A 26,184-nucleotide genomic window follows, 5' to 3' on the forward strand; every position below is an offset into this window, starting at 1 on the left:
ATGGTGGTTGCTTTAAAGTCCTTGTCAGTGGGCAGCCCGGGTGGCTCAGAGGTTTAGCACCCCCTTCAGCCCAGGGTGTGATCCTGGAGACCTGGGATGGAGTCCCAGGTTGGATTCTCTGCATGGAGCCTGCTTCTCCCTCTGCCTGTGTCTCTCTGCCTTTCTCTGTCTCTGTGTCTCTCATGAATAAATAAATAAAATCTTAAAAAAAAATAATAAAGTCTTTGTCAGGTAAATCTAACATCTAGGTTACCTCAGTGTTGGTGTCTATTGTTTTATCTCATTCAAGTTGAGATTATTCTAATTCTTACAAGGGATTGAGAAGAGATAACAAGTGATTTTCTATTTAAATCTAGACATTTTGAATATTATGTCATGAGATTCTTGACCTTATTTAAATCTTTTATTTCATCAGTCCTCTTCTGACACCAATATGGCATAAAAAGGAAGTTTCCACCCTGTTACTGCCAGATAGGGAGTGAAGTCCAGATTCTCCAGTGTCTGTTGACTGTAGGAATGGGGAGAGGTATTTCTTCTTTACTGCTATTCTGGGGTAGGAGTTCAGGTTCAACATGAGATCTCTACTGATACTTCCCCCTAGCTTGGAGAGAGAGGAGCATCTCATTTCTGCTCCCCATGTTGTTTCCATTGACATCACAGTAGGGTGGAGTCCTGATTCTCTACTAGATCTTTTCTGACACCACTGCTCCAGGAAGTGGAAGGAGTCTCCCCTTACTGGTGGGGGTGGTAGTCCAGTCTTCCCATGTAGTCTACATTGATAACAGGGGTGTAGGAGAAGTTCTTTATCACTCAGCTCCCCATTTTCTCCCCACTAGGTCTTCTCTAAGACCACTTTGGCATTGGGGTTAGTGTGCCTTGTTACAACTTAACAAGAGTGGAAGTCTAGGTTCTTCACTTGGTCTTTTCCTGCAGTGGGGAAAGAGGGACAGCAGGTTTGTTTTTTTTCTTCCTGTGGTGTTGCCCCTTTCCTGGTCCTTTGACTAGAGAAAGCAGGCCTTTAGGAGTGGGGGACTTTTTATTTATTAAAAAAAAATTTTTTTTAAAGATTTATTTATTTACTCATGACAGATACACACACAGAGGCAGAGGGAGAAGCAGGCTCCATGCAGGGAGCCCAACGTGGGACTTGATCCTGGGTCTCCAGGATCACACCCTGGGCCGAAGGCGGCGCCAAACCGCTGAGCCACCCTGGCTGCCTGGACTTTTTAATTTTAATTTTTTACTTTTGATCTACTACTATTGATGTTTCTAGGTTGCCAGCTTCTCTGATACCCAGTCTAAGATATACGAAGCAAACCTCAAGGAAGTTATGGTCATTCCTTGGGTCATGAGGTCCCTAGGCACTCTGCCTTCTATCCATCTTTTTAGAGTCTTATGTTGGCTTTATATTAACATAATCCAGGTTTTTTTTTGTTATACTCTGTAGGAAGAATAGGGAAAAATAATGTCTACTCCATCTTTCTGGGAATGGAAGTCTCTGTTTTTAAATAGCTTTCAACCAATTCTTTCTCAGCTCCATCTTTAACCCCATGCCCAGAGACCTAAATACAATCAATTCTTTGGGGTTATTTAGTGTATATCATGTTGTTTTTTGGTTTTCCCTAATACAAATTTAGAATTCAACTTTCTTAGCTCTACTGTCAGTTGCCACCTACTTATCTGTTCTATGCCTTTTAAGTTTTCTTGCCATTATCTCCTTTCCTCTCTCTTCTCCTTACATATGTTTCAAAAAATTCCTTTGCTATCATTTTGATGGAGAACTCTAGGGACAAAAAAAAAGATCCTACAAGTTTTCAGAGAGAAAAAAACATATACGTATTATCAAAGGATTGATGATATTGGCTTCTCAATCACCAACACTGGAAGCTTGAAAATGAACAGTATTTTTCTAATTCTGGCCATAAAAATCAAACCTAGAATCATGTTCCTAGTCAATTTTTCAAATAAATATGAAGATACTGTAAAGATATTTTCTTTTTTTTTTTAAGATTTTAAAATTTTATTTATTCATAGAGACAGAGAGAGAGAGAGGCAGAGACACAGGCAGAGGGAGAAGCAGGCTCCATGCAGAGAGCCCGACATGGGACTTGATCCAGGGTCTCCAGGATCATGCCCTAGGCTGCAGGCGGCACTAAACCGCTGCGCCACCAGGGCTGCCCTATAAAGATATTTTCAAGAACACAAGACTGCAATAGTTTTATCTTTTTTGTGTCCTTACCCATGAAGCTATTAGGAAAAGGTCCCTAGCCAAAACAATAGAATTAAGAATAAAGGAAGACAGGAATTCTGGGAAACAGGTTATTTGTACAAGAGAATAGCAAAAGGAATTCCTAACGTGATGATGGAGGGAGATCCCAAAAGGACAGCTATCCATCAGGCACAGAGATCACCAATCGACTGCGGATCAAAAGGGTGTAAGAGATAACCTCTTTAAGAAGACAAAGTTGATAGAGGTGTTTATGTTGTGAAGATTTACATAACCGAGGACAAACCTGTAAGAAAAATAAAAGAGGGATGCCTGGGTGGCTCAGCGGTTGAGCATCTGCCTTCAGCTCAGGGCGTGACCCTGGTTCTGGGGATTGAGTCCCACGTCGGGCTCCCTGTGAGGAGCCTGCTTCTCCCTCTAAGTCTCTGCCTCTCTCTCTGAGTCTCCCATGAATAAATAAAAAACAAACTAAAAGAAGTGAAAAAACAGGGTATTCAACTCTAGGAAAATGTTTTTAAATGTCCAGGAAAGGAAAATTAATCCTAGTATACTGAACGGTTTATCTATATATGAAATGGATACTACATATCTATGAAGGTAAACAGAGCATATGTTAAAACCAAAATTATTATATAAGTATTTAGGGAGGTTGGAAGCATGTGGAAAATATGGGTATAAGGTAGAACATGGAATGGTACTGGTGGTGGTAGATAAAATACCTAAATCTCCATTTTCCATAGTGGGAGCCTACATATAAAACCTAAAACAGAGAAGTCAAGAAGTAGCAATATAAGCATGATTCTTGGAGACAGGGAATTAATATAATAATTAACTAAACTGGTTAAAATTGGCTGCACCTGGAAAATACAAGGCATGGCAGCAGGAGGTAGATAGAGGTTGGCTGACCACATCATTTTATAACAAACGTTGTAACTGTATTTGACTCTATAAATTATGTACATATTTAATTTTTATAAAACTAAGAAAACATTTAGCAATAAGTGGGTACACAAAAGGTAAGGAATTGAGACATTTAATATAAACTACAATTTTGAGGCCTTTATAATGAAAGAAAGGAAAGAAACAGAGTAGGAGCTAAAGGGAAAAGAATGGTCCCAAGCAGTCTAAAATGTGAATTTAAATGCTTCCAATTTGTTCAGATAGCAAGTTACAGAACAGGCTTTAAAACCAAGGTTTCTAAAAAAATAAAATAAAATAAAATAAAATAAAATAAAATAAAAATAAAACCAAGGTTTCTGAGGGTAGCTGGGTGGTACAATCAGTAAAGCGTCCAACTCTTAATTTCGGCTCAGGTCTTGATCTCAGGGTTGTGAGATTGAGCCCCAGACTGGGCTCCATGCTGGCAGTGAAGCCTCCTTAAGATTCTCTCTCTCCATCTCCCTCTGCCCCTAGCCCTAAAAATAAAAATAATAAAACCAAGGATTCTATAACTAAAGGTGGGCGTTTGCAGAAATAGCCACAATGCAAGATGTAAATGTTGAGAAAAGCTCAAAGTAACTATTTGTTCTTCAGAACTATGATATAATAAACCAGGTAAATAACCAGCTTCCAGAATCCATGGAGAGATCCCTTAAATGTTTCCAAACTAAAGATTCTCTAAACTAGGAACATACTTCAACCTAATAAAGGTTATATATGAAAAACCCATGGCTTATATCATCCTCAAAGGGGAAAAACTGAGAGCTTTCCCTTTAGGTCAGGAACAAGACACAGATGTTCACTCTCACCATTGTTGTTCAACACAGTACTGGTTGAACAGACTGGTTGAAGTCTTAGCCACAGCACTCAGACAACAAAATAAAAGGCATTCAAATTGGCAAGGAAGAAGTAAAACTTTCACTGTTTGCAGATGGCATGATATTCTATATAGAAAACCCAAAGGCGGGATCCCTGGGTGGCGCAGCGGTTTGGCGCCTGCCTTTGGCCCAGGGCGCGATCCTGGAGACCGGGGATCGAATCCCACGTCGGGCTCCCGGTGCATGGAGCCTGCTTCTCCCTCTGCCTGTGTCTCTGCCTCTCTCTCTCTGTGACTATCATAAATAAATAAAAGAAATTAAAAAAAAAAAAAAAAAGAAAACCCAAAGGCCTTCACCAAAAAATTGACAGAACTGATACATGAATTCAGTAGAGTCACAGGATACAAAATCAACATACAGAAATCTGAAGCATTTCTTTATCAATAATGAAGCAGGAGAAAGAGAAAGTAAGGAACCAGCCTCATTTACAATCACATCCAGAACAGTAAGATATCTAAGAATAAACCTAACCAAAGAGGCGAAAGACCTGCACTCTGAAAACTATAAAACATTGATGAAAGAAACTGAAGATGACACAAAGAAATGAGAAGACATGCCATGCTCATGGATTAGAAGAACAAATATTGTCAAAATGTCTATACTACCCAAAGTAATCTGCACATCCAATGCAATCCCTATCAAAATACCACCAACATTTTTCAGAGAGCTAGAATAAACAATCCTAAAAGCTGTATGGAACCACAGAAGACTCTGAGTGGCCAGAACAACTGTGAAGGAAAAAAAAAAAGCAAGCCTGGAGGCATCACAATTCTGGACTTCAAGTTATATTACAAAGCTGTAATGAACAAAATTATAAGGTACTAAAAAAAATTATAAGGTACTGGCACAAAAATAGACACACAGATTAATAGAACAGAACGGAAAACCCAGAAATAACCCCATAAGCATATGGTCAATTAATCTTTGACAAGGCAGGGAAGAATATCCAATGGAGAAAAGAGTCTCTTCAACAAATGGTACTGGGAGAACTGGGCAGCAACATGCAAAAGAATGAAACTGGACCACATTCTTACAGTATACACAAAAATAAATTCAAAATGGATTAAAGACCTAAATGTGAGACCTGAAACCATAAAAATCCTAGAAGAGAATACAGGCAGTATTCTCTTTGACATCGGCCATTGCAACTTCTTTCTAGATAGGTCTCCTGAGGCAAGGGAAACAGAAGCGAAAATAAACTATTGAGGCTTCATCAAGATAAAAAGCTTCTGCACAGTGAAGGAAACAATCAACATAAAAGGCAATCAACAGAATGGGAGAAGATATTTGCAAATGACATATTGGATAAAGGGCCAGTATCCAAAATATATAAAGAACTTAACCAACTCAACAGCCAGAAAACAATCCAATTTAAAAATGGGCTGAAGTGGGGCATCCTGGGTGGCTCAGTGGTTTAGCACCACCTTCAGCCCAGGGCGCGATCCTGGAGACTCAAGATTGAGTCCCATGTCATGCTCCCTGTGTGGAGCCTGCTTATCCCTCTGCCTGGGTCTCTGCCTGGGTCTCTGCCTCTCTCTCTCTCTCTCTCTCTCTCTCTCATGATCCTAGAGATCCAGGATGGAGTCCCATGTTGGGCTCCCTACATGGAGCCTGCTTCTCCCTCTGCCTGTGTCTCTGCCTCTCTCTCTCTCTCTCATGACTAATAAAATCTTTTTAAAAAGGGGGGTGGGTGGGCTGAAGACATGAATAGATGATATCCAGATGGCCAACAGAAAAGATGTGTCTTTTCATCAATATCACTGATCATCAGGGAAATGTAAATCAAAACTACAGTGAGATATCACCTGACACCTGTCAGAAGGGCTAAAATCAACAACACAAGAAATAACAGGTGTTAGTGAGGATATGGAGAAAGGGAAATCCTTGTGCACTGTTGGTAGGAATGCAAACTGGTGCAGCCTCTCTAGAAAACAGTATGGGGTTTCCTCAAAAAAGTTAAAAATAGAACTACTCTATGATCCAGCAATTGCTGGGTAATTTAGTAAATAATACTAAGTACCCAAAAGAATACAAAAATACTAATTCAAAGGGATACACGAACTCCGATGTTTACAGCAGCATTATCTATAATAGCCAAATTATAGAAATAGCCCAAGCATCCATCAATTGATGAATGGATAAAAATGATGTGGTATATATACACAATGACACATTGGCCATAAGAAAGAACAAAATCTTGCCATTTTGCAAGGACATGAATGAAGCTAGAGAGCACAATGCTAAGTAAAATAAGTTAGAGAAAGACACCATATGATTTCACTTATATTTGGAATTTAACAAACAAAACAAGCAAAGGAGGTGGGGGAAGATGGAGGGAGGCAAACTAAGAAACAGACTCTTAACTATAGAGAACAAATTGATAGTTACTGAGGATAGGTAGCTGGGGGGGATGAGTTAAATAGGTGATGGGGATTAAAGAGTGCACTGTGGTGAGCATTGGGTACCGTATGGAGGTGTTGAATCACCATATTGTACATTTGAAACTAATATTACACTAAATGTTAACTAACTAGAATTTGAATAAAACTAAAAAAAAAATAGATTCTCTAAGTTTATTGATAGTGACTAAACATGTTCTTTGTTTAAAAATGTTTAAAAATCAACCATAATCCTATCAACAGAATAGCCAACCACCATTAACCTTAACCTTTTTATCTTCCAGTTTTATTCCTATGTACTTATATAATTTACATAATTGGATCATACTGCATATCTAGTTCTATAATCTTTTATTAAATACATACACAATGAGCACTTTCTTTTTTTTTTAAGATTTATTTATTTATTTATTTATTTATTTATTTATTTATTTATTCAGAGAGAGCGAGAGAGAGGCAGAGACACAGGCAGAGGGAGAAGCAGGCTCCACGCCGGAAGCCCAACGTGGGACTCGATCCCGGGACTCCAGGATCACACCCTGGGCTTCAGGCGGCGCTAAACCGCTGTGCCACTGGGGCTGCCCCAATGAGCAATTTCTTAATCATGAAAAGTTTTTTTAACATAAGTTTTATAACTATATAATATTCTATTTTATGGATATATCATCATTTATTTGACCAGCATCTCATTATTAAAGCTGTATGGTATTATCAATCTTTAATTTTATAAATATCACTGTGAACATTCAATATATAAATCTTTTTCTGCATTTCTGATTTCTGTAGAATAAATTTCTAGAAATTAAGTGAACTTTTCCATTTTCATTTATTATTCTGTGCAGGGGAGTCTATTTTTGTTATTTTTATTTTTTTCCAGCTTTATTGAGATAACTGACATAAAACGAGTGAACTACTTTAAAATTCCTAATGTATTTTGGCAAACTGCTTTCTACAGAGGTTATAAAAAAGTTTCCTTAATTTCTGGACCACTTTGTAACCAAGATTAAGGATATGCTAGATTTCGTTCCAATCAAATATTTCCAAATTTTTCTTTGTTATTGTTGTGAACCTGCAGCAGGCAGAATAATGGCCCTCAAAGATATTCATGCCTTTAGCCTTGAACCTGTGAATATATTAATATTATTCGACACGGTAAAAGGAACTCTGCTGATGTGATTAAGGTTAAGGAGTTGAGATGGGAAGTTATCCTGAATTACCCAGTTGGGCCCATTCTAATCATGAATCTTAAAAGACATGTACTTTTCCAGCCTGCAAAGAACCAGACAGATAGTCTAAGAAAGACTTTGGGGCAGCCTGGGTGGCTCAGCAGTTTAGCCCCTGCCTTCGGCCCAGGGTGTGATCCTGGAGACCCAGGATCCAGTCCCATGTCAGGCTCCCTGCATAGAGCCTGCTTGTGTCTCTGCCTCTCTCTCTCTCTCTCTCTCTCTGTGTGTGTGTGTGTGTGTGTCTCTCGTGAACAATAAATAAAATCTTAAAAAGAAAGAAAGAAAGAAAAAAAAGAAGAAAGAAAGAAAGACAGACTTTGAAGATGGAGGAAGGGGGCCAGAATGTAGAAAAGGCAAGGAAAGAGATTTTCCCTTAGAGCCTCCAGAAGGGAATGCAGCCTTGTCTGCATCTTGATATTAGCTCACTGGGCCCATGTCAGATTTTTTTCTATAGAATTGTAAGATAATAAATTTTGTATTGCTTAAGCCACCAAACCTTATGGTAAATTCTTTCAACAGCAATAGAAAACTAATTGAGCACCTAAATAAAAAGAGAATGAGGTCCATAGAAATAAATTATTGTGACTTCAGAACAAGGAGCATCATATAGCAACTGCTGATACTTTAATCCAAGTAAGACTTAAGAAGCAGAGGAAGACAAAACAATGTCTGAATTGTGCAGTGCTACCTTCAGAGGTCCAAAGAGCTAGTTTGACTGCCACATAATTCAAAGAATTAGAATCTTCCAATATACTATTTTCCCTCTGTCCACCCCTTTTCTTCCTACCTTTCTAGTGTTTAAAGAACATTGGCAATCTCTAGAGGATTCTAAAGCAATCTAATTATCTGTAATCTTGTTATTTTAGGAGTAAGAAAGAGCAAATAATCAATATGTTGCATATTAAATCTTAGAACTTGGTAGAATTTCTAGATAATCTAATCCAGTGAGTTTTCACACAACTTTAAGGATCTTTAAATGTTTTATGGAGTATAGGGGCTATCATGAGGTATTGGGAGAAAACCCATTCCCTTCATTTCAGTCAGAAATATCCTCCCTTAACGTATTATATCTGTCAGGCTTCCACATAAAACTTGACTAAACCGCCCCCCCCCCCAAATGTTAAAGATACCCACATAGTACACCTCCTCTTACATGAAAAAAGGTCCAGAGAAGTTATGAAAGTTCCAGGGAAAGGCTACTCAAAACCTGAAATTGAGCAAACCTCAAAGAAACACTAAACACAGAATATTATTGAAAAACTAATCTCAAGTCTCTATTATATTTTTTGTATAGTCTCTATGATCAAAAATAAGCCAATTTTTATCTGTAAAAATACCACTAACTTACTTTTCCACGGAAATGGAACTGAATTGTTTTCAGGTAGTGTGCAATGTAATGAACTTCAAATTTTTCTCGTGACCAAAACAATAGATTTGAGATATCTGTGGCAGGGATACCATTTGTGATTATAGATATTAATGTCTACACAAGGATAATTAATCTTTAAGGGAATCAAATTTATGACATTATATATGCCACATTTAACCTATAGACCTAAAAAAGTAAAATGTTATAGGATGAATGCTTGAAAGTTGATGTATTATACTAAAAGGATACTTTTCATGGAAAGAAAATAATAGTTTTCTTCTTTTTTTTTTTTAAGATTTTATTTATTTATTCATGAGACGGAGAGGCAGAGGAATAAGCAGGCTCCCCATAGAGCAGGAGCCTGATGTGGGACTCAACCCAGGACCCCAGGATCATGACCTGAGCCAAAGACAAACACTTAGTTGCTTAGCCACCCAGGCACCCACCAATAGTTTTCTGATCCACTTTTTCTGTCTTAATCTAACTAAACCTGGTAATTTATCTTCACAGATAAATGAAGATTAAAGTGATAGAAAAAGAAGCCCCAAGTCTGTTAAAGCTTAAGTTACTAATTTTAAAGAAATGTACTTCTGTTATTTGAGCAATTAAAATTAAACTAATAAATACTGTCTGATACACTAGATTCCATTTAATAATTAACTGTGCACAGGTAAATGGATGCTAATATCCCCCCTTCTTTTTACACTATTAATTTGCTTAGAAACTTAAAATAGACATAACCTTTTGTCAATCAATCTCCGTTTAAGAGTCAAAGCCCCAAATCAGTAATGCCATATTTTAGTGTTAAAAAGAACTGGTAATTTCACTCAAAAGAACAAAGATCAGGTAAAAATTATTTACCTCAACCAGTATAGCAACAAAAGGGATAGAAGCTTCTTCATATTTCACAAAGAATAACTCAGGGTTAGTCTTCCAGACTCCAAGCCATCTGTCTTTCAACTTTAATTTTTCTGATAGATATTTACTCATAGCCTCATCAGCATCTTCTGCCTAGCAAAAGAAAAAATATAGGTAAGTTGTATAAAATTATATACTTTTATAAATTGAATCTATGTTTGCTGGAAAATATCATAAACATTAAAAACTTAAAAGAGATCCATACACTCAATAGAGTAATTCAGTGCTAAGACATGTACTTATTTATATTTAAGTAATTTGTTTTATTAATCCACTGAGGAGAAAGAACTGTAATTATACATTAAAAAATAGTAATTATCATATTTAAAAACAGCAATTATTTTTTCTGAACTTTAAAGATACAATAACCATTTAAAACAGTACATAAAAAAATAAAAAAAATAAAACACTACATAAAAATTTAAAATAGCACTTCATTGTATAAAACAAATGAGCATGCTAAGCATTCAACAAATACTGCCCATTTGATTTTTAAAATTTAAATCCAGCTACCTCAAGGATAATAATGTAAGCTATTGTGAAACACAGTCCTTAAGAGCCTGTCTGATTAATGGCACAAAAATTTACATAAACGTTTTTCAGTTGCGTTTTGGAGACTTCATCTCCTCCAACTCTCAGTATCAGATATAAGTTGGCCATTGATACTGTCCTAGTTTTATGGTAACTGTGTTCTTAAAAAATTTTTCATCCAATTATAAAATACAGTTCACCTGCAGAAAATGTAAGGAAATGCACAAAATGTAAGGAAAACCAAAACCACTTCTGATCCTGACAGCCAAAATAACCATTGTTGCTACTTCCTTCCAGTCACTTTTCTATGTATGTATTCATCCATACATATAAATCATATTTGGTTTTGTCTCCTGGGGCATTTTTTTTAACCTTAAAGGATAAGCATAACTAACGTTCTTGAAAACCTCATTTTTACTCTGCCTGGGTCTCTCCACTATATGCCACCACCACACATTCTTTACTATCCCCACAGTCAGAAATTTAGTTTCTAATTTTTTTTTTAAGATTTTATTTATTTATTTATTTATTTATTCAGGAGACACAGAGAGGCAGGGGCATAGGCAGGGAGAGAAGCAGGCTCCTCACAAGGAGCCCCATGCAGGACTCCACTCCCGAAGGGGATCACGCCCTGAGCCGAAGGCAGACCCTCAACCACTGAGCCACTCAGGAGTCTAATTTTTAATTCTAACAAATATCATTGCAACCAATATCTTTATACACATATTCTTCCACTATAATTTTTTTTAAAAATAGGCTAGAAACATCTGGTATTTGCTCTACAGAGTGTTACAAGGTACGTTATCTTGTATACGAAACAGGATTCCACAGCCATCCCGTGTAGACCTGTGCAGTACTGTCAGGTCAAAGTCACCGCTAAGTCATCGCATCCTTATGTGTGGGCATACATCGTTAAATGAGAAAACTAAGATGCAAACCTGGGCACTGGTGAGGCCTATGGATCCAGGAGGCAACCCTGGGCACTGATAAGGCCTATCGATGCAAGGGCAAGCCTGGGCACTGATAAGGCCTATGGATCCAAGAGGCAACCCTGGGCACTGATGAGGCCTATGGATCCAGGAGGCAACCCTGGGCACTGATGAGGCCTATGGATCCAGGAGGCAACCCTGGGCACTGATGAGGCCTATGGATCCAAGAGGCAACCCTGGGCACTGATGAGGCCTATGGATCCAGGAGGCAAGCCTGGGCACTGATAAGGCCTATGGATCCAGGAGGCAACCCTGGGCACTGATGAGGCCTATGGATCCAAGAGGCAACCCTGGGCACTGATAAGGCCTATGGATCCAGGAGGCAACCCTGGGCACTGATGAGGCCTATGGATCCAGGAGGCAACCCTGGGCACTGATAAGGCCTATGGATCCAAGAGGCAACCCTGGGCACTGATGAGGCCTATGGATCCAGGAGGCAACCCTGGGCACTGATGAAGCCTATGGATCCAAGAGGCAACCCTGGGCACTGATGAGGCCTATGGATCCAGGAGGCAACCCTGGGCACTGATGAAGCCTATGGATCCAAGAGGCAACCCTGGGCACTGATGAGGCCTATGGATCCAGGAGGCAACCCTGGGCACTGATGAGGCCTATGGATCCAAGAGGCAACCCTGGGCACTGATGAGGCCTATGGATCCAGGAGGCAACCCTGGGCACTGATGAGGCCTATGGATCCAGGAGGCAACCCTGGGCACTGATGAGGCCTATGGATCCAGGAGGCAACCCTGGGCACTGATGAGGCCTATGGATCCAGGAGGCAACCCTGGGCACTGATGAGGCCTATGGATCCAAGAGGCAACCCTGGGCACTGATGAGGCCTATGGATCCAGGAGGCAACCCTGGGCACTGATGAAGCCTATGGATCCAAGAGGCAACCCTGGGCACTGATGAGGCCTATGGATCCAGGAGGCAACCCTGGGCACTGATGAGGCCTATGGATCCAGGAGGCAACCCTGGGCACTGATGAGGCCTATGGATCCAGGAGGCAACCCTGGGCACTGATGAGGCCTATGGATCCAGGAGGCAACCCTGGGCACTGATAACTGATCCATCACCGATCAGATTGTCACCCCTTGGAAGCTGCCAAAAGCGCAGCAACCGCTCCAGCAGGGCTGCCACAAGGCAACGGTAACCCTCACCTTGCAGCCCTGCAGCACCTGGTCGCAGTACAGCACCACCTTCTCGTCGCGCCACATCCCCCTCATGGGGGACACGCAGACCGGGGGCAGCGGCTGCGCCTCCTCTTCCTCCTCCTGGGGCACCGACAGAGGCGGCTCCTCCGCCTCCTCCGCCTCCGCCGCCTGCTCCTCCTCCTCCTCCTCCTCCGCCCCCGCGGCCCCCGCGGCCCCCGCGGCCCGGCCCTCGGCCTGAGAGGCGGGCGGGAGCTGCAGCCGCCGCCGCGCCGCCTCCCGGCCCGCCTTCCCCTTCCCGGGCCGCGGGGACGCCACCACCGACCGCGCCGGGGCCGCGGCGCCCCTCAGGGTCCCGACCGCCAGCGAGTCCCCGGGGGGCGCGGAGAGTCCCTGGGCGCCCCGCCTGCCGGGCCTGCCGGTTCCGACCGACTCCTCCGGCTCGGGAGGCCGCGCCGCCGACGCCATCTCCCCGCCCGCGAGGCCCCGCTGCGGCCGTTAGGCGCGGAGCCCGCGGAGCCCGCCACGTGCAGGGAGGGCCTCGAGGGCGGCGGGCCGGGGACGGGGGCGGGGGGCGGCAGCCCGCGAGGGGCGGGGGGCGAGGGGGCGAGGGCGAGGGGGTGGGGGACGAGGGCGTGGGGGACGAGGGGGTGGGGGCGCTGGGGGAGCGAGGGGATGGAGGGCGAGGGGTGGGGGCGCGGGGCGGGGGGGTGTGGCGCTCAGGGCGGCGCACCCACTAGGTGGCGCGCACGGGCAGGGCCCCGCCAGAACGCCCCGCCGCTGCCCTCGGCACCCCCTGGAGACAATTCTGCCCCGGGGCCCCGCGGTCCTCAGGGGGCTTGTGAGGCACCCTCAGGTGGCCGTGCCGCACTCCTGCACCCCCGGACGCCATCTGAGAGAACCTTGGGTTGACCCTGGAGCTGGCGGCTGGCACCCTCTGCCCCCGACGAGGGACCTCCAGGAACAAATGCGGCCACCTAGATTTCCCCCGGCCTATCCACACGGCTCCCGATATAAAACCACCTTTCCATTTTGAACACGCCACTTTGTGCCAAAAACGGTAGGTGAGTCTACATTCAGGTCCCTGTTGTGCTGCTCAAAATTCCCCTTAAAGACTCTTCTTTATGTAACTCCTCAGCTGGACTCCGATTTCCAGCTGGGCGGACTGTGTGCAAACTCCGAATTCCCTCACAATAGAGGTCGGCTCAAGATAATACATTTTGGAGAAGGAGTGAGCCCCCCGGTTTCTGTTGGATGACTATTAAGTGTGCGTGGAGCCAGTTGGAACGAATTCTGTTTACACCCTCGCTGTGACAGTGCTACGTGGGAGCCAACAGCTGCCACAGAGAGCAGCGCTGGGAAAACACCTGCCTTCCTTCACGCTCCTCTGGAAGGACACTGTGTTACATTTTGAGTTTATTTTGGGGAAAATATTAGTCTTCATTTCAATGTCAGGGAATAATTACGACATTTATCACGTTTTGACCCTAAGTTTATGCCTTTGGTCAGGAGTCCTGGATTTTGTTTAAAATGGTACTAGCCACAGATTTCACTCACCGAAAGTAAAATCTATTTAGTCTAGCATTTCTCCAAAAAGGTGTGTGTGTGTGTGTGTGTTTTTAAATAAAGTCTGGGGTTTTTTTCATTCTTAGATTCAGAATTAACAGAGACCATTTGTCCTAGTTGAAAGTTTACAAACAACAGCCTCTTTCCCAAACAAAAACAAAAACAAAAACAGGTAGGAACCTGGTATGTGCTAGGCAATGCACAGATGCTAAAGTTCTAGAAATAAGAATAATTCTTATTCTCATAGTCTTGGTGAAGACTGCAGATAGGTCGATAGATGATTGTGTTTGGTAGAGACCCTGATTTAATATTTATATATTGCAAGCGTATACATGTACTTTAATCCTGTTATGGGCCCTGGGTGGCGCAGCGGTTTGGCGCCTGCCTTTGGCCCAGGGCGCGATCCTGGAGACCCGGGATCGAATCCCACATCGGGCTCCCGGAGCATGGAGCCTGCTTCTCCCTCTGCCTATGTCTCTGCCTCTCTCTTTCTCTCTCTGTGACTATCATAAATAAAAAAAATTTAAAAAAAAATTTAAAAAAAAATCCTGTTATGGGGAAAAAGAGACCTTTCTTGCCAGAAGTGGTACATAAGCTGAGTCTGGATTATGAAAGCAATATCTGTGCTGTTTTGAAACAGAAGAAAATTTAAAACAATTGTACTTCCAATGCTTGGCAATAAGCATTTTGGATTCAGAAATGCTGTTTCTAAATCCTGTTAGATTTTGGAGCATTTTCTTTCGATGTTTTTTCCTATCACATTATTACATAGTTTATATCATATTAACTTTTTAGTGTAGTCTTTTATTTAGGATAAATGTTTTCATATTACAAATTATTTAAATGTTATTTTCAATAGCTGCATACAATTTCTTTGTATGGATATAATTTCCATAAACCCATACTTTCAGATGTTTGGGTTACATTAGTTTTTATGATAATATGCCATTTTTATATATTTGTGCATAAGTTTTGCCTATATTTTGTATCCCCCACCCTCATCCCCAGCAAAAAGTGGGATTCTTAAGTCAGGATGTGTAAACATTTTCAGGCTGCTAGTATTGCCAAGTTGTTTCCCAAAAAGGATGTTCATGAGTTTCTACTTCCATTAGCAGATATAATTTCCAGATGGGCTGTGTTATGAAATAGAAGTAGACTATAGGCACCTAAGGCTGGGATAGGGTAGGAGATGGAGTAGGATAAACATTCCGGGCAGAGAGAGTCGTTAGTGATTTTACAGAAGGGTAAAATAACTTGGTCTAGGTAGCTTGTTATGACTGAAAAAAGAAGGAGCAAACTGGGACAAAACCTCAGGTTGGAGAGACATACAAAAGCTGCCTCGCGGAGGGTCACATATGTTATGTAAATGAGTTGAATTCTAACCCTATTGAGAAATGCTTCCTTACCCAACTTTATATTCTACTCTCTGATCTAACACCCTCAGTACCGATTCCCGCAGAAACTTTCCCAGGTCATGCCAGTACATGTTGGCCAGTCCTCATGCTCTCTTAGGGGACCCAGTGCATCTCTGGCTGGGTTATGTTGTCTCTTAACGCTATTTATTGGATTGGTGGCCAGGAGGGGATGCGGGTAGATCTTCAGGGGTGTTGCCTGTAGTCTTCCAAGGCAGAAACCTATGTATCATCTGTAAGCATGGGGGACTCTAGCCTTTAATGCAGAGTAGTGAGCTCAGGGGGCTCAGGGGATTCTGGGGGTTCAGTATCTCCCAGTGCATCAAACAGGATGTCTTCATACCAGATCTCAGGATCTCTCCTTCCCAATCAGAGCCTGACCGGTTTAGTAATCCTGCGCCTGAGAACTCAATCTTCTCTGGAACTCCCTTACTTTTTTTTTTTTTTTTTTTTTTAAGATTTTATTTATTTGAGACAGAGAGAAAGAGAGCACGCACAAGTGGTGGGAGGGGAGAAGGAGAGAGAATCTCAAGTAGACTCCTTGCTGAGCATGGAGCCCAATGTGGGGCTCAATCCCAGGACCCTGAGATCTGACTTGGGCTGAAGGCAGACACTTAACTGACTGAGCCACCCTGGCACCCCTAGAACTCCATTACTCTTATAAAAAACCTGGAGCTCAAGTTTTTTCTGCCCTTCAGCTGGAAACAAATCTCTTTATGTGCTGCAATGGAGGCCTCCTGGCTTTGACACTTCACCTTAAATTGGTTACCTCAAAAAAAAAAAAAAAAAAAATTGGTTACCTCAGCATGTCTTTGTCTTGTGCCAGTAAATACATAATGCTCAGCAAGACACAATTGATTCCATGGGCCTTATAATTACTATGTCCACCAAACTTCTCAAACTCCTGACATTGCACCACCAGTGCATTCTCTTCCCTTTCACCCACAGTGGAAGTTTTGACAATTGCACCGGCATAGCCTGCTGGGAACTATTAGGATTCCACTCACCACCAATGACAGCGTCCTCATTGATAGCTGGCTAGAAGATGATTCGGCTCCAACATGTCATTTTATGATCTGCTTCCATACCATTTGTCTTAGGTTGGGTCTCCTGGGAAATAGGACCTGAGGCAATGATTTGCATAAAGAGAATTTTGTGGGGGAGGTGCTTTTGGGAACATCATCTATAAGGGAATGAGGGAATCAGGAGTGGGCAAAGAGAACTACAGAACTGTGATGTGTTTATAGCAGAGTTCTCAGCCATTCCTACTGGAAGCTCTGGACTAGGGTGGCCCTTTAGAGTTATGGCAAGAGGTGGGCCTTTATACATCCATGCATCCTCCAGTTATTGGAAGTGAATTGCCCACAGAGAGAGGCCTTACCTTGACGTGGCAACTCCTTTTGTAAGAGACTGCCAGACTGTCTTCCAAAGTGGCTGTACCAGTTTGCGTTTCCCCCAGCAAAGAATGAGTGTTCCTGTTGCTTTATATCCTCACGAGCATTTGGTGGTGTTGGTGTTCTGGACATTCTAATCAATGTGTAGTAGCAGCAGCACATTTTGGCTGAGAGTGACTCCCACAGAGGGATTTAAATGTGAGTTTTCAGCAGCCAACACTCCCAGCATCCAGGAGAATGAATGTCCTGGTTCCAAAAAAAGGATTAAGTCAGGAAACCATCGTATCCACTACACACAGTTCTCAGACTGCCATTTAAGCTAGAACAGAACTCTACCAAAGTGGACTTGTTGCTGACTCACCAGAGCCCTTGGCCTAGAACACAGTGTGAGTCTAGCATTTGAGATTATTGTCTAGAAGTCCATCAGTGTTAGGCCTGGGTGTTGATGGGAAACCATACAAAGTGTTAACCACCTCTCCCCAAGGCTGGAACTCAAGGGACTTGAGAAATGGAGCTAGGCAGAGAACTTGAGAAGTTTCTGAGTGTTGTCGTAGCTGATCTCACAAGGCTCCTGTCTTTGAGCCTTCTTCTCCTCCAGCACTTTCTCTCCATTCATTTCTTTGGTGAAGTCATGTTGTAAAATGAAAGGTCAAGAGCATGGACTCTGGCCAGACTGCCTGGGCTCTATGGCTTGACTATGACGTAAATGTCTCCCCCTCCTTAAGGTCTTTTCCTTGCCAGTAAAATGGGACTTAAATAACAGTTTGTGGTAAGGAGTTTCTGGGCCCTCGGTATTTTGCTGTTTAAGTAGTGCCTGAGGCACACCCCATCAGTGTTAAATCAGCTTCTGCTAGCTCACAGCAGTTAAAACAATTCTTGCATTTGATTAGTGATTCTAATTAGCAAGTCCTGGGTGTTAAATGAGGCCAGCTCTGTTCTGTTTCTTGGGGTGGAAAAACTCATCTTCCCTCTTTTTCCTTTGGAGGCTTTTCCTTGAATTGGCTCTTCCTTCCCTTTGAAGCGGTAAAATACTTGAGGTTGATTGTTGAGCAGGGCCCCAGGCAGAGGGCAGGCTGCTGCCTGGCAGTGTGGGCACTAGGAGGACTCAGGCCTGCCTCAGTGGTACACGAGAGTCTGTGGTTCCTGCATACACGGGCTAGTTTCCACATTGGGTTTTGTGGCCAAAACCTGATGGCCTTGTCTTATCTCTCACAAAGACCTTGAAGAGGATGCCTGGCTATTGCAGAATTGAACTTGAGAAATCTGATGTCCTGGGTATCTTTATCTCTTGTTTCCAGGGATACAATGACCAGTAACCATTGTCCTCCCTTGCTCATGCTGTTTTCTTCACCTAAAATGTCTTTCTTGCTTGTCTCTGTCAACATTCTCCTGGGCCAGATTCCAATATACATCCCTCATCAGAACTAACCTTTTTCTCCCCTGTGTTCTCAGAGTACTTCCTGCACAGTATTATAAACACTGAAAACACTTCATGTGTAGGGACAGATATATTTTAACCCCAGTACTTAGCACAGTCCTTGGCACATAACTAGTAACTTGTATCACTATAGGAGTGTAATAAATATTTTTTTCCACTTTCTAACTTGAAATGTGTATCTGTTCTCCTTGTCCCCTAGGATGCTCCTTCCTTGATGCTCACCCAGGATCAGGTCTACTCATTTTTATGTCCATTGCAGAACTTATTTTAGCATGTGGGTTAAATTCTGCAAATTATGGGATCCCTGGGTGGTGCAGCAGTTTGGCGCCTGCCTTTGGCCCAGGGCGTGATCCTGGAGACCCGGGATCGAATCCCACGTCGGGCTCCCGGTGCATGGAGCCTGCTTCTCCCTCTGCCTCTCTCTCTCTCTCTCTCTCTCTCTCTCTCTCTCTCTCTGACTATCATAAATAAATAAAAATTTTTTAAAAAATTCTGCAAATTAATGTGAATATGCACAGGCTTTTATTCTCCTCAGGTGGGGCTATCTGGGGAGCTCTAAGTTAAATCCAGAGGCTGTCTCCAATACACACATGATTTAAATTACAACAGCTTATTTAAAAATTAGAACTCATTATTGTCTATCTGAAAAATATTTCTGATTAAAACTTCTTTTCTTCCTAGGTCACTGTGAAGCAGAAAGTAGGCTTATAAACTCAGTCTTCCAATCCCTGAACATTAATTAAGTCGTTGGGATTTTTTTTTTCTCCTCTTTTGCTCTTAGAGGGAAAGAGCAAAGCACTGATGAGTAACAACACCTGGCCATAGACAAAGCAAGAATAGATAAGACTCGGGGCGCCTGGGTGGCTCAGCCAGTTAAGCGTCTGCCTTCAGCTCAAGTCAAGATCTCAGGGTCCTGGGATGGAGCTCTGCTTCAGGCTTCCTGCCCAGCAAGGAGTCGGCCTCTCCCTTTGCCCCGCCCCCTGCTCCTGTGCTTGCTCAGCCTCTCTCTCTCTCTTCTCTCTCAAATGGATAAATAAAATCTAAAAAAAAAAAAAAAAAAAAAAAAGAATAAGTAAGAGTCACTGACATTTCAGAGATCCACCCAGACTCAGTTTCCTTGAGCTTTCATTATTTTCTGGAGTAGGGACTTTGGGTCAGGAGTAGACATGTCTATTCAATAAAAGTACAGAGATTGAAATAGGGGCTGGAGCGTAATAAAACCAGCTCTGGGACTGGGCAGATGTACGGGAGAGACACCAGGAGGATTCACCTTCCTTTTCTCCTAGTGATGACTAACCTAAATTTAGGGGAAGAGTTGGGAATTAAGAGGACCTGAGGGACTTCATTTAGCAAAGAGAAAAGAGGAGAACAGTTTTTCACTTGATAGATATGAGTCATCCACCTACTTTGTGCTGGCATGGTGTTAGGTGCTGGGGATGTAACAAAATATACCAAAATCTCTGAGCTTGCTTTCTGGATAGGGAGATAGACAATAAACATTTTTAAAGTAGAATTCCCAAGAGAAACAAAAAACACATCCACAGGAAAACTTGCACAAGAACGTTCAGAGCATTATGATAGCTAAAAAATGAAAAGAACTCAAACATCCATCAGTCGATAAACAGAAAAAGGAAATGTGGTATAATCCACACAATGGATATTATTTGGCTATTAAAAGAATGACATACTGGGGCACCTGGGTGGCTCAGTGGTTGAGTGCCTGCCTTTGGCTCAGGGTGTGATCCCAGGATCCGGGATCGAGTCCAAAGTTGAGCTCCCTGCATGGAGCCTGCTTCTCCCTCTGCCTGTGTCTCTGCCTCTCTCTCTCTCTCTGTCTCTCATGAATAAATGAATAAAATCTTTAAAAAAAAACACACAAATAATGTACTGATACCACAACATGGAAGAACCTTGAAAACATGCTAAGCGAATGATGTCAGTCATGAAAGCCCACAGAACATATTGATTCCATTCATATGAAATATCCTGAATAGGCAAATCTATAAAGACAGGAAGCAGATTAGTGATTGCCTAGGATTAGAGGCAGTAGGATGGTTTGAGGGGTAAGAAGTCCTGCTAAATGCTACTGGGTCCCCGAGTTTTTTTAGGGGTGATGAGACCCTACTATAATTGATTGTAATGAAGGTTGCACAACTTTGAGAATCACCAAAAGTCATTTAGTTATAGGTGTTACATGGGTGAATTGTATGGTATGTGAATTAAAGACAATTTGAGAAAGTAAAATTTAGGGGTACCTGGGTGGCTCAGTCAGTGAAGTGACTGACTCTAGATTTTGGCTCAGGTCATGATCTCAAGGTTGTGATATTGAGTCCCACATCAGTCTCTGTGTTCAGTGGGGAGTCTGCTTGGGATTCTTTCCCCCTCTCTCTCTGCCCATGGTACTCATGGGCGTGCACACCCGTGCTCTCTCTAAAATACATAACTAACTAACTAACTAACTAAATAAATATTTAAAAAAGAAAAAAGAAAAATTAAAATTTATACTGGTAAGTGTTATGAGAATGATAAAAATATGACAGGAAGTAGAGATGGGGGATTTTTTGGAGGGTAGGGCTGGCGATACAGATTTTACGTGGGGTGGGGGTAGTCTTACCCATAGAGGACATTTGAATGAGTAAAGATCTAAAGGGAGTCAAGAGGAAAATCTTGGATTTTGACAGTGCAAGGGAAAGAAACTTTTTCCTATCATCCAGTTATTTCCAGAGGACAATTCAGATAAAAGGAACACAGGTAAATAAGGAACAACTGCAGTTTTAGAAAGCATATTATTTTCACATTTCCTTACATGATAAGCATTTAAGTAAGGCTCACATTGGTCAGAAAGCACTAAATGAGTACATCTGGGGGTTTAGGAATTTTAGAAGTTTTGTATGGTGGAGATTGGTTTCTATCGTTTTGGGTAGGATTCTGTGTAATGCTGCTGTATTTGTTTCTCCACTTGGTTTTCTCAATTGAATAAATAAGTAAATAAGTATACGTATTACTTATAAGTAATAAGTCAGCAATTTATTGCTGAGAACTTTAATTCTTCCTCTCTTAGAACACACATTTTTCCCTCCTCCTTGACTCTTTGACCTTAACTTTGTCAGCAAATACTCTGGTGGGACCAGACAGGAGCAGGCTCTCTTGGAAGCTTGTAACTCCTCATTTTTGCCAGAGGAGGGCACTGGAGAGCTTTGGGGCCGTGTAAGGGTTCCAATCCAAAGAGCCAGGTGAAGCCTGAAGCCTTAGGCCCAGGCTGCTCCCGTCCTGACTCAGGATCACACCATCACACCACACACCATCTTGCTAGGGGACAAGCTCAGACACATCTCTCTCTGGTCTAACACTTCTTTAACCACAAACGTGACATTCTGGTAAATCTTCAAACTTTGACAGTGTGCGTACTGACTCCCTGATACTTGTTCTGTGTCCTGCTTTTGCTTTTTAAGCTCTTTTTGAAGAAACTATAAGATCTTAATTTTACACGAACCACACAAAAGACAAAAATCACCAGATATGTTTCGGGGCACAGGATATGGACAGGGAGCAACCTCAAACCGCTGACAACAGCTTCCCTGGCAAACAGCTAATGGCCCAAACTTGCCTTAGTAATGCTCAGACGTCTTACATTTCAACCTGACAGCAAAGGACGCTAAGAATGACAGGGACAATAGCTAATTAGCCTACATTTCCAGAAGTGCATAAATATCTAAGAGGAGCGCAAACACTTAAAATTGATCGCGACCACTGTAAGATACTCACTCTCAACCACTGTTGATAGAGGTAGAAATTATAAAAGACACTGAAGAAGGCAACTTGGCAGAAATCTTTCAAAATGTTGAATGTGCTGACCTTCAATCCAGCAATGCCATCTTTAGAAATCAGTTCCCCAGAAATGGCTTGTCTCTGTGCCTAAAGGTATGTGTATTAATTATAAGGATGACAATTGCATTTAGCACTTAATATTTGTCAGACAGGTTGAAGAACTCTGTATATTGACTATTGTGATTCTATCAATAGCCCAGTGACCCCCACTTCACTGATGAGTAAAGAGGCACAGGAAGTTAAATAATATCCATAAAGTGGTGGAGGCTGGTTTCCAACACAGGCAGGCTGATGGCAAAGTTTATGCTCATAACCAAGACACCAGGCAGTGCAGGGTATTGACTGTAGCATTGTTTATAATAGTGTAAAACTGGGAACAACCTACCTCTATCACAGGTGGAGTGCCTAAGTCACTGATGATACACCCAGTTTATCAAAACAAGGTCAATCTAGATGCGCGGACTCAGAAAGAGTCCCGAAGACATATCATAGGGAAAATGGCAGGGGGAGCAATTGTCAGGATAAAAAATACAATATGTTCCCATGTATGGTTCTTTAAAATTCCTATTTGTATTTGGACGTAGATACAAGCACAGAAAAAGGATGGAAGGATCTTATGGACGTCAAACTGTACTAGTTGTAACCTCTGGGGAGGAGAGCGGTACTGGGGATGGGGGTGTTCATAAAAGGGGGATTTTGATGTTTGACCCTATATGATTCTGAATTATTTAAGTGTTTTGAAATAAAATGTTTTTATGTGCTAGAGTAACACCCTTTCAAAGAGGAAAATGACATCGGGTAAAAATAGAAGGCAATCCTGGCAAGCAGTCTAATCATCCCCTTCATATCACAAATAAGGAAACTGCAGCGTTAAGTAAAGTGGAGTGTGTGCTGTTGCACGTGAAGCGGCTGAGCTGAGCTAGAGCCTGCCAGCCCCCCTCCTGCCCCAGTGTTCTCTGCGTCGCACCATTTTGCCTTCACCCTGGTGAAACCTCTGAAAATGACCTACGCTCATCATATCCTAATGGGACTTCATGGTTATGTTTTATTTCAGAGATTCGTAATTATCTGGCCTTTAAAAAGTTTTGGAAGGCTGGGTGGCTCACTTGGTTAAGCATCTGCCTTTGGCTCAGGTCGTGATCTTAGGGTCCTGTGATCGAGCCCCACATCGGGCTTCCTACTCAGCGGGGAACCTGGCTCTCTCTCTCCCTCTGCTGCTCCCCCTGCTTGTGCGCTCTCTCTCTCTCTGTCAAATAAATAAATAAAATCATAAAAGTTTTGGAAGGTATATAATATCAATCAACAATTATTTATTAAATCAAATAATTTGATATTACTAATTAGATGCTCATTGTTATATGCCAGGTATTGCGTTAGGCCTGTAAGTACAGTGGGGGTTTTTTGTTTGTGTTTTATATCAGTGTTGTGGGTTTTTTTTTTTTTTTTTTTAAGATTTTACTTGTTCATGAGAGACACAGAGAGAGAGAGAGAGGCAGAGACACAGGCAGAGGGAGAAGCAGGCTCCACGCAGGGAGCCTGATGTGGGACTCGATCCCAGGACTCCAGGATCAGGCCCTGAGCCAAAGGCAGACGCTCAACCGCTGAGCCACCCAGGCGTCCCTATTTCAGGTTTTCATTTAAATTGTAGTTAGTTTGGAAGTACAATGTTGATCAAGAAAGAAAAAAACCAACAGTTTTTGCCCTCCAGAATTATGGACACACGTTCACCACATAACCATATATGGAATAACTGAAAAGCCAAGCTGTGCAGGCTGGAGGAAAATGCACAAAAATGTTAGTGGCATTGTCTTAGGAGTGTTAGGGTGATTTGTGTAGTTCTTTACAGATTTCCATGTCTTCTTTATTCCAGAAGTTTCCAATTTGCACGTATTTCACACTCCAAAAAAATATATATATATTTTAGGGACTCCTGGGTGGCTCAGTGGTTAAGCGTCTGCCTTCGGCTCAGGGCATGATCCCGGGTTCCTGGGATCGAGTCCCACATCGGGCTTCCTGCATGGAGCCTGCTTCTCCCTCTGCCTGTGTCTCTGCCTCTCTCCTCTGTGTGTGTGTGTGTGTGTGTGTGTGTGTGTCTCATGAATAAATAAATAAAAATCTTTAAAAATATATATTTAAAAAAAATCAAGTAGTAGCTCTTTGTCTGCATTTGAAGCATGTTGAATTATACGAAAAGGGAAGAAGGTCATTATAAAAAAAAAAAAAAAAAAAAAAAGAAGGTCATTATACTGGAGGAAATGAAATGTTTCCGGGGGAAGAAAAGGCTTGGCAAGCTGTTCCCTCCCTGACACTAAACCGTAATTCTAAGGAATTCTCAGAGAAAAGACTTCTTAAAGGGCACTGTATGGAAGTGGGGAACATCTTTTGTCGTACCCCAGGGAACCTCCAGCAGTGTGCTTCAGGGGAGAGGACGCTGGGAGCCAGGTACACTGCAGCGGCTCAGTCCTCAGGCTTTGGAGACAGACACACCTGGCCTTTGCAACCTTGAGAAATATACTTGCCTTTCGGAACTTCAGTTCCTCCTTCCATAAATGGGAAGAAGATAGATACCATGTCACTGGGGGGGCGGGGGTCATAAGAATTAAATGAGATAACGTGTGTAAAAAACTCAAAACCAAAAACAAAATTAAAAAAAAAAAAAAGCTCTAAACCATGATTGGCACAAGCTAAGCTATGCTTAGTTTGTGTTTCCTGCTGCAGATTTCAGCAGCAGGACCTAATTCTTGCTCTTTCCTTGACCACCGTCCCACGCCCACATGCAGTCCAGACACACATATGCACTCACACACTAAAAACTCAGGCTGGGACTCCTGGATGGCTCAGCGGTCAGGCATCTGCCTTCGGCTCAGGGTGTGATCCCGGGTCCGGGGATCGAGTCCCTCATCGGGCTTCCTGGGAGAAGCCTGCTTCTCCCTCTGTCTATGTCTCTGCCTCTCTCTGTGTGTCTCTCATGAATGAATAAATAAAAGCTTTTGGGAAAAAACCCACAAAAACACAGGCTATGCCATAGAGAAAATGTCATCAAAGCTATTTCAGGCAGTCATACAAATTAGTTCATTTTCCTAACAATTGGACCACAAATAGAACAACCCCACATATTAAAATGTAATAAGAGAGAATGACTCCATGACATTTCTTTCCCATTATTGCTTTGGCGTCCTCTATGTCCATAGAAATAGATCCTATGGCGCCTGGTGGGCTCAGTTGGAAGAATGTGCAACTCTTGATCTTAGAGTTGTGAGTTCGATTCCCACACTGGGTGTGGAGGTTACTAAAAAAAGATAAATAAACTTAAAAAAAAAGAAATAGGTCTTAATATTTTACTATATCCATTGCTTTATTTTTCAAATTTCTTAAAAGTAACCAATAATGGAAGGACTGAAGAAAAGTTAGCCACATAGTAGTGTTAGAAGGGTTAGCCTTGAGTGCCAGGGCATCCAAATAAGCAAAGGCTTGGATGCTCCCCTGACATGTGGTCAGCAGAGCTATCTAATTTGAAGAGATCACATGAGCTCAGACAAGGAAAAGATCCATGGCACTCATCATGACTTAACCCTTACTCATTGTCCAGCACTAGAAGTCTGGTGCTTTAGCACTTTGATGCTTTGAACCACGATTTGTAAAAGACTCTATCTTCGTGTAATACTGTACCACCTGCTAGATTTTGAAGGAAAGTAAAAGAATTCATTAAACCTACTGGGAAATCATAAAATCACTTTCCAACAAATAGTCCTACTGCTAAAAAGCCCTCTTTGCAATCACGACGGAAGCCAGACTGTGTGCAAAGCCAGCAAGAACAAGAAACAGAGAAAAGGAAAGCCAGAGCCTGATCCAACTATTCCTGAAGCTTGGAATCATTTCTGGACCCTCTACTATATTGGCCAATAAATCCTAATGCTTT

At 42.3% G+C, this 26,184-nt stretch overlaps 1 protein-coding gene across 1 annotated transcript in view; it reads right to left on the reverse strand.

The window, feature by feature from the left end:
* Positions 1–13,110, reverse strand: part of SHCBP1L (SHC binding and spindle associated 1 like) — a 45,355-nt gene extending 32,245 nt beyond the window's left edge. Inside the window, exons 1-2 of the mRNA XM_025430037.3 lie at positions 12,637–13,110; positions 9,900–10,049 (exon numbers count right to left, since the gene is read on the reverse strand). Of these exons, the coding sequence (XP_025285822.1) occupies positions 9,900–10,049; positions 12,637–13,095 (609 nt within the window). The 5' untranslated portion in view covers positions 13,096–13,110. The remainder of the gene's footprint in view (positions 1–9,899; positions 10,050–12,636) is intronic.
* Between the last annotated feature and the right edge of the window lie 13,074 nt (positions 13,111–26,184).

Source organism: Canis lupus, chromosome 7, assembly GCF_003254725.2.
Source record: "Canis lupus dingo isolate Sandy chromosome 7, ASM325472v2, whole genome shotgun sequence".
Taxonomy (NCBI): domain Eukaryota; kingdom Metazoa; phylum Chordata; class Mammalia; order Carnivora; family Canidae; genus Canis; species Canis lupus.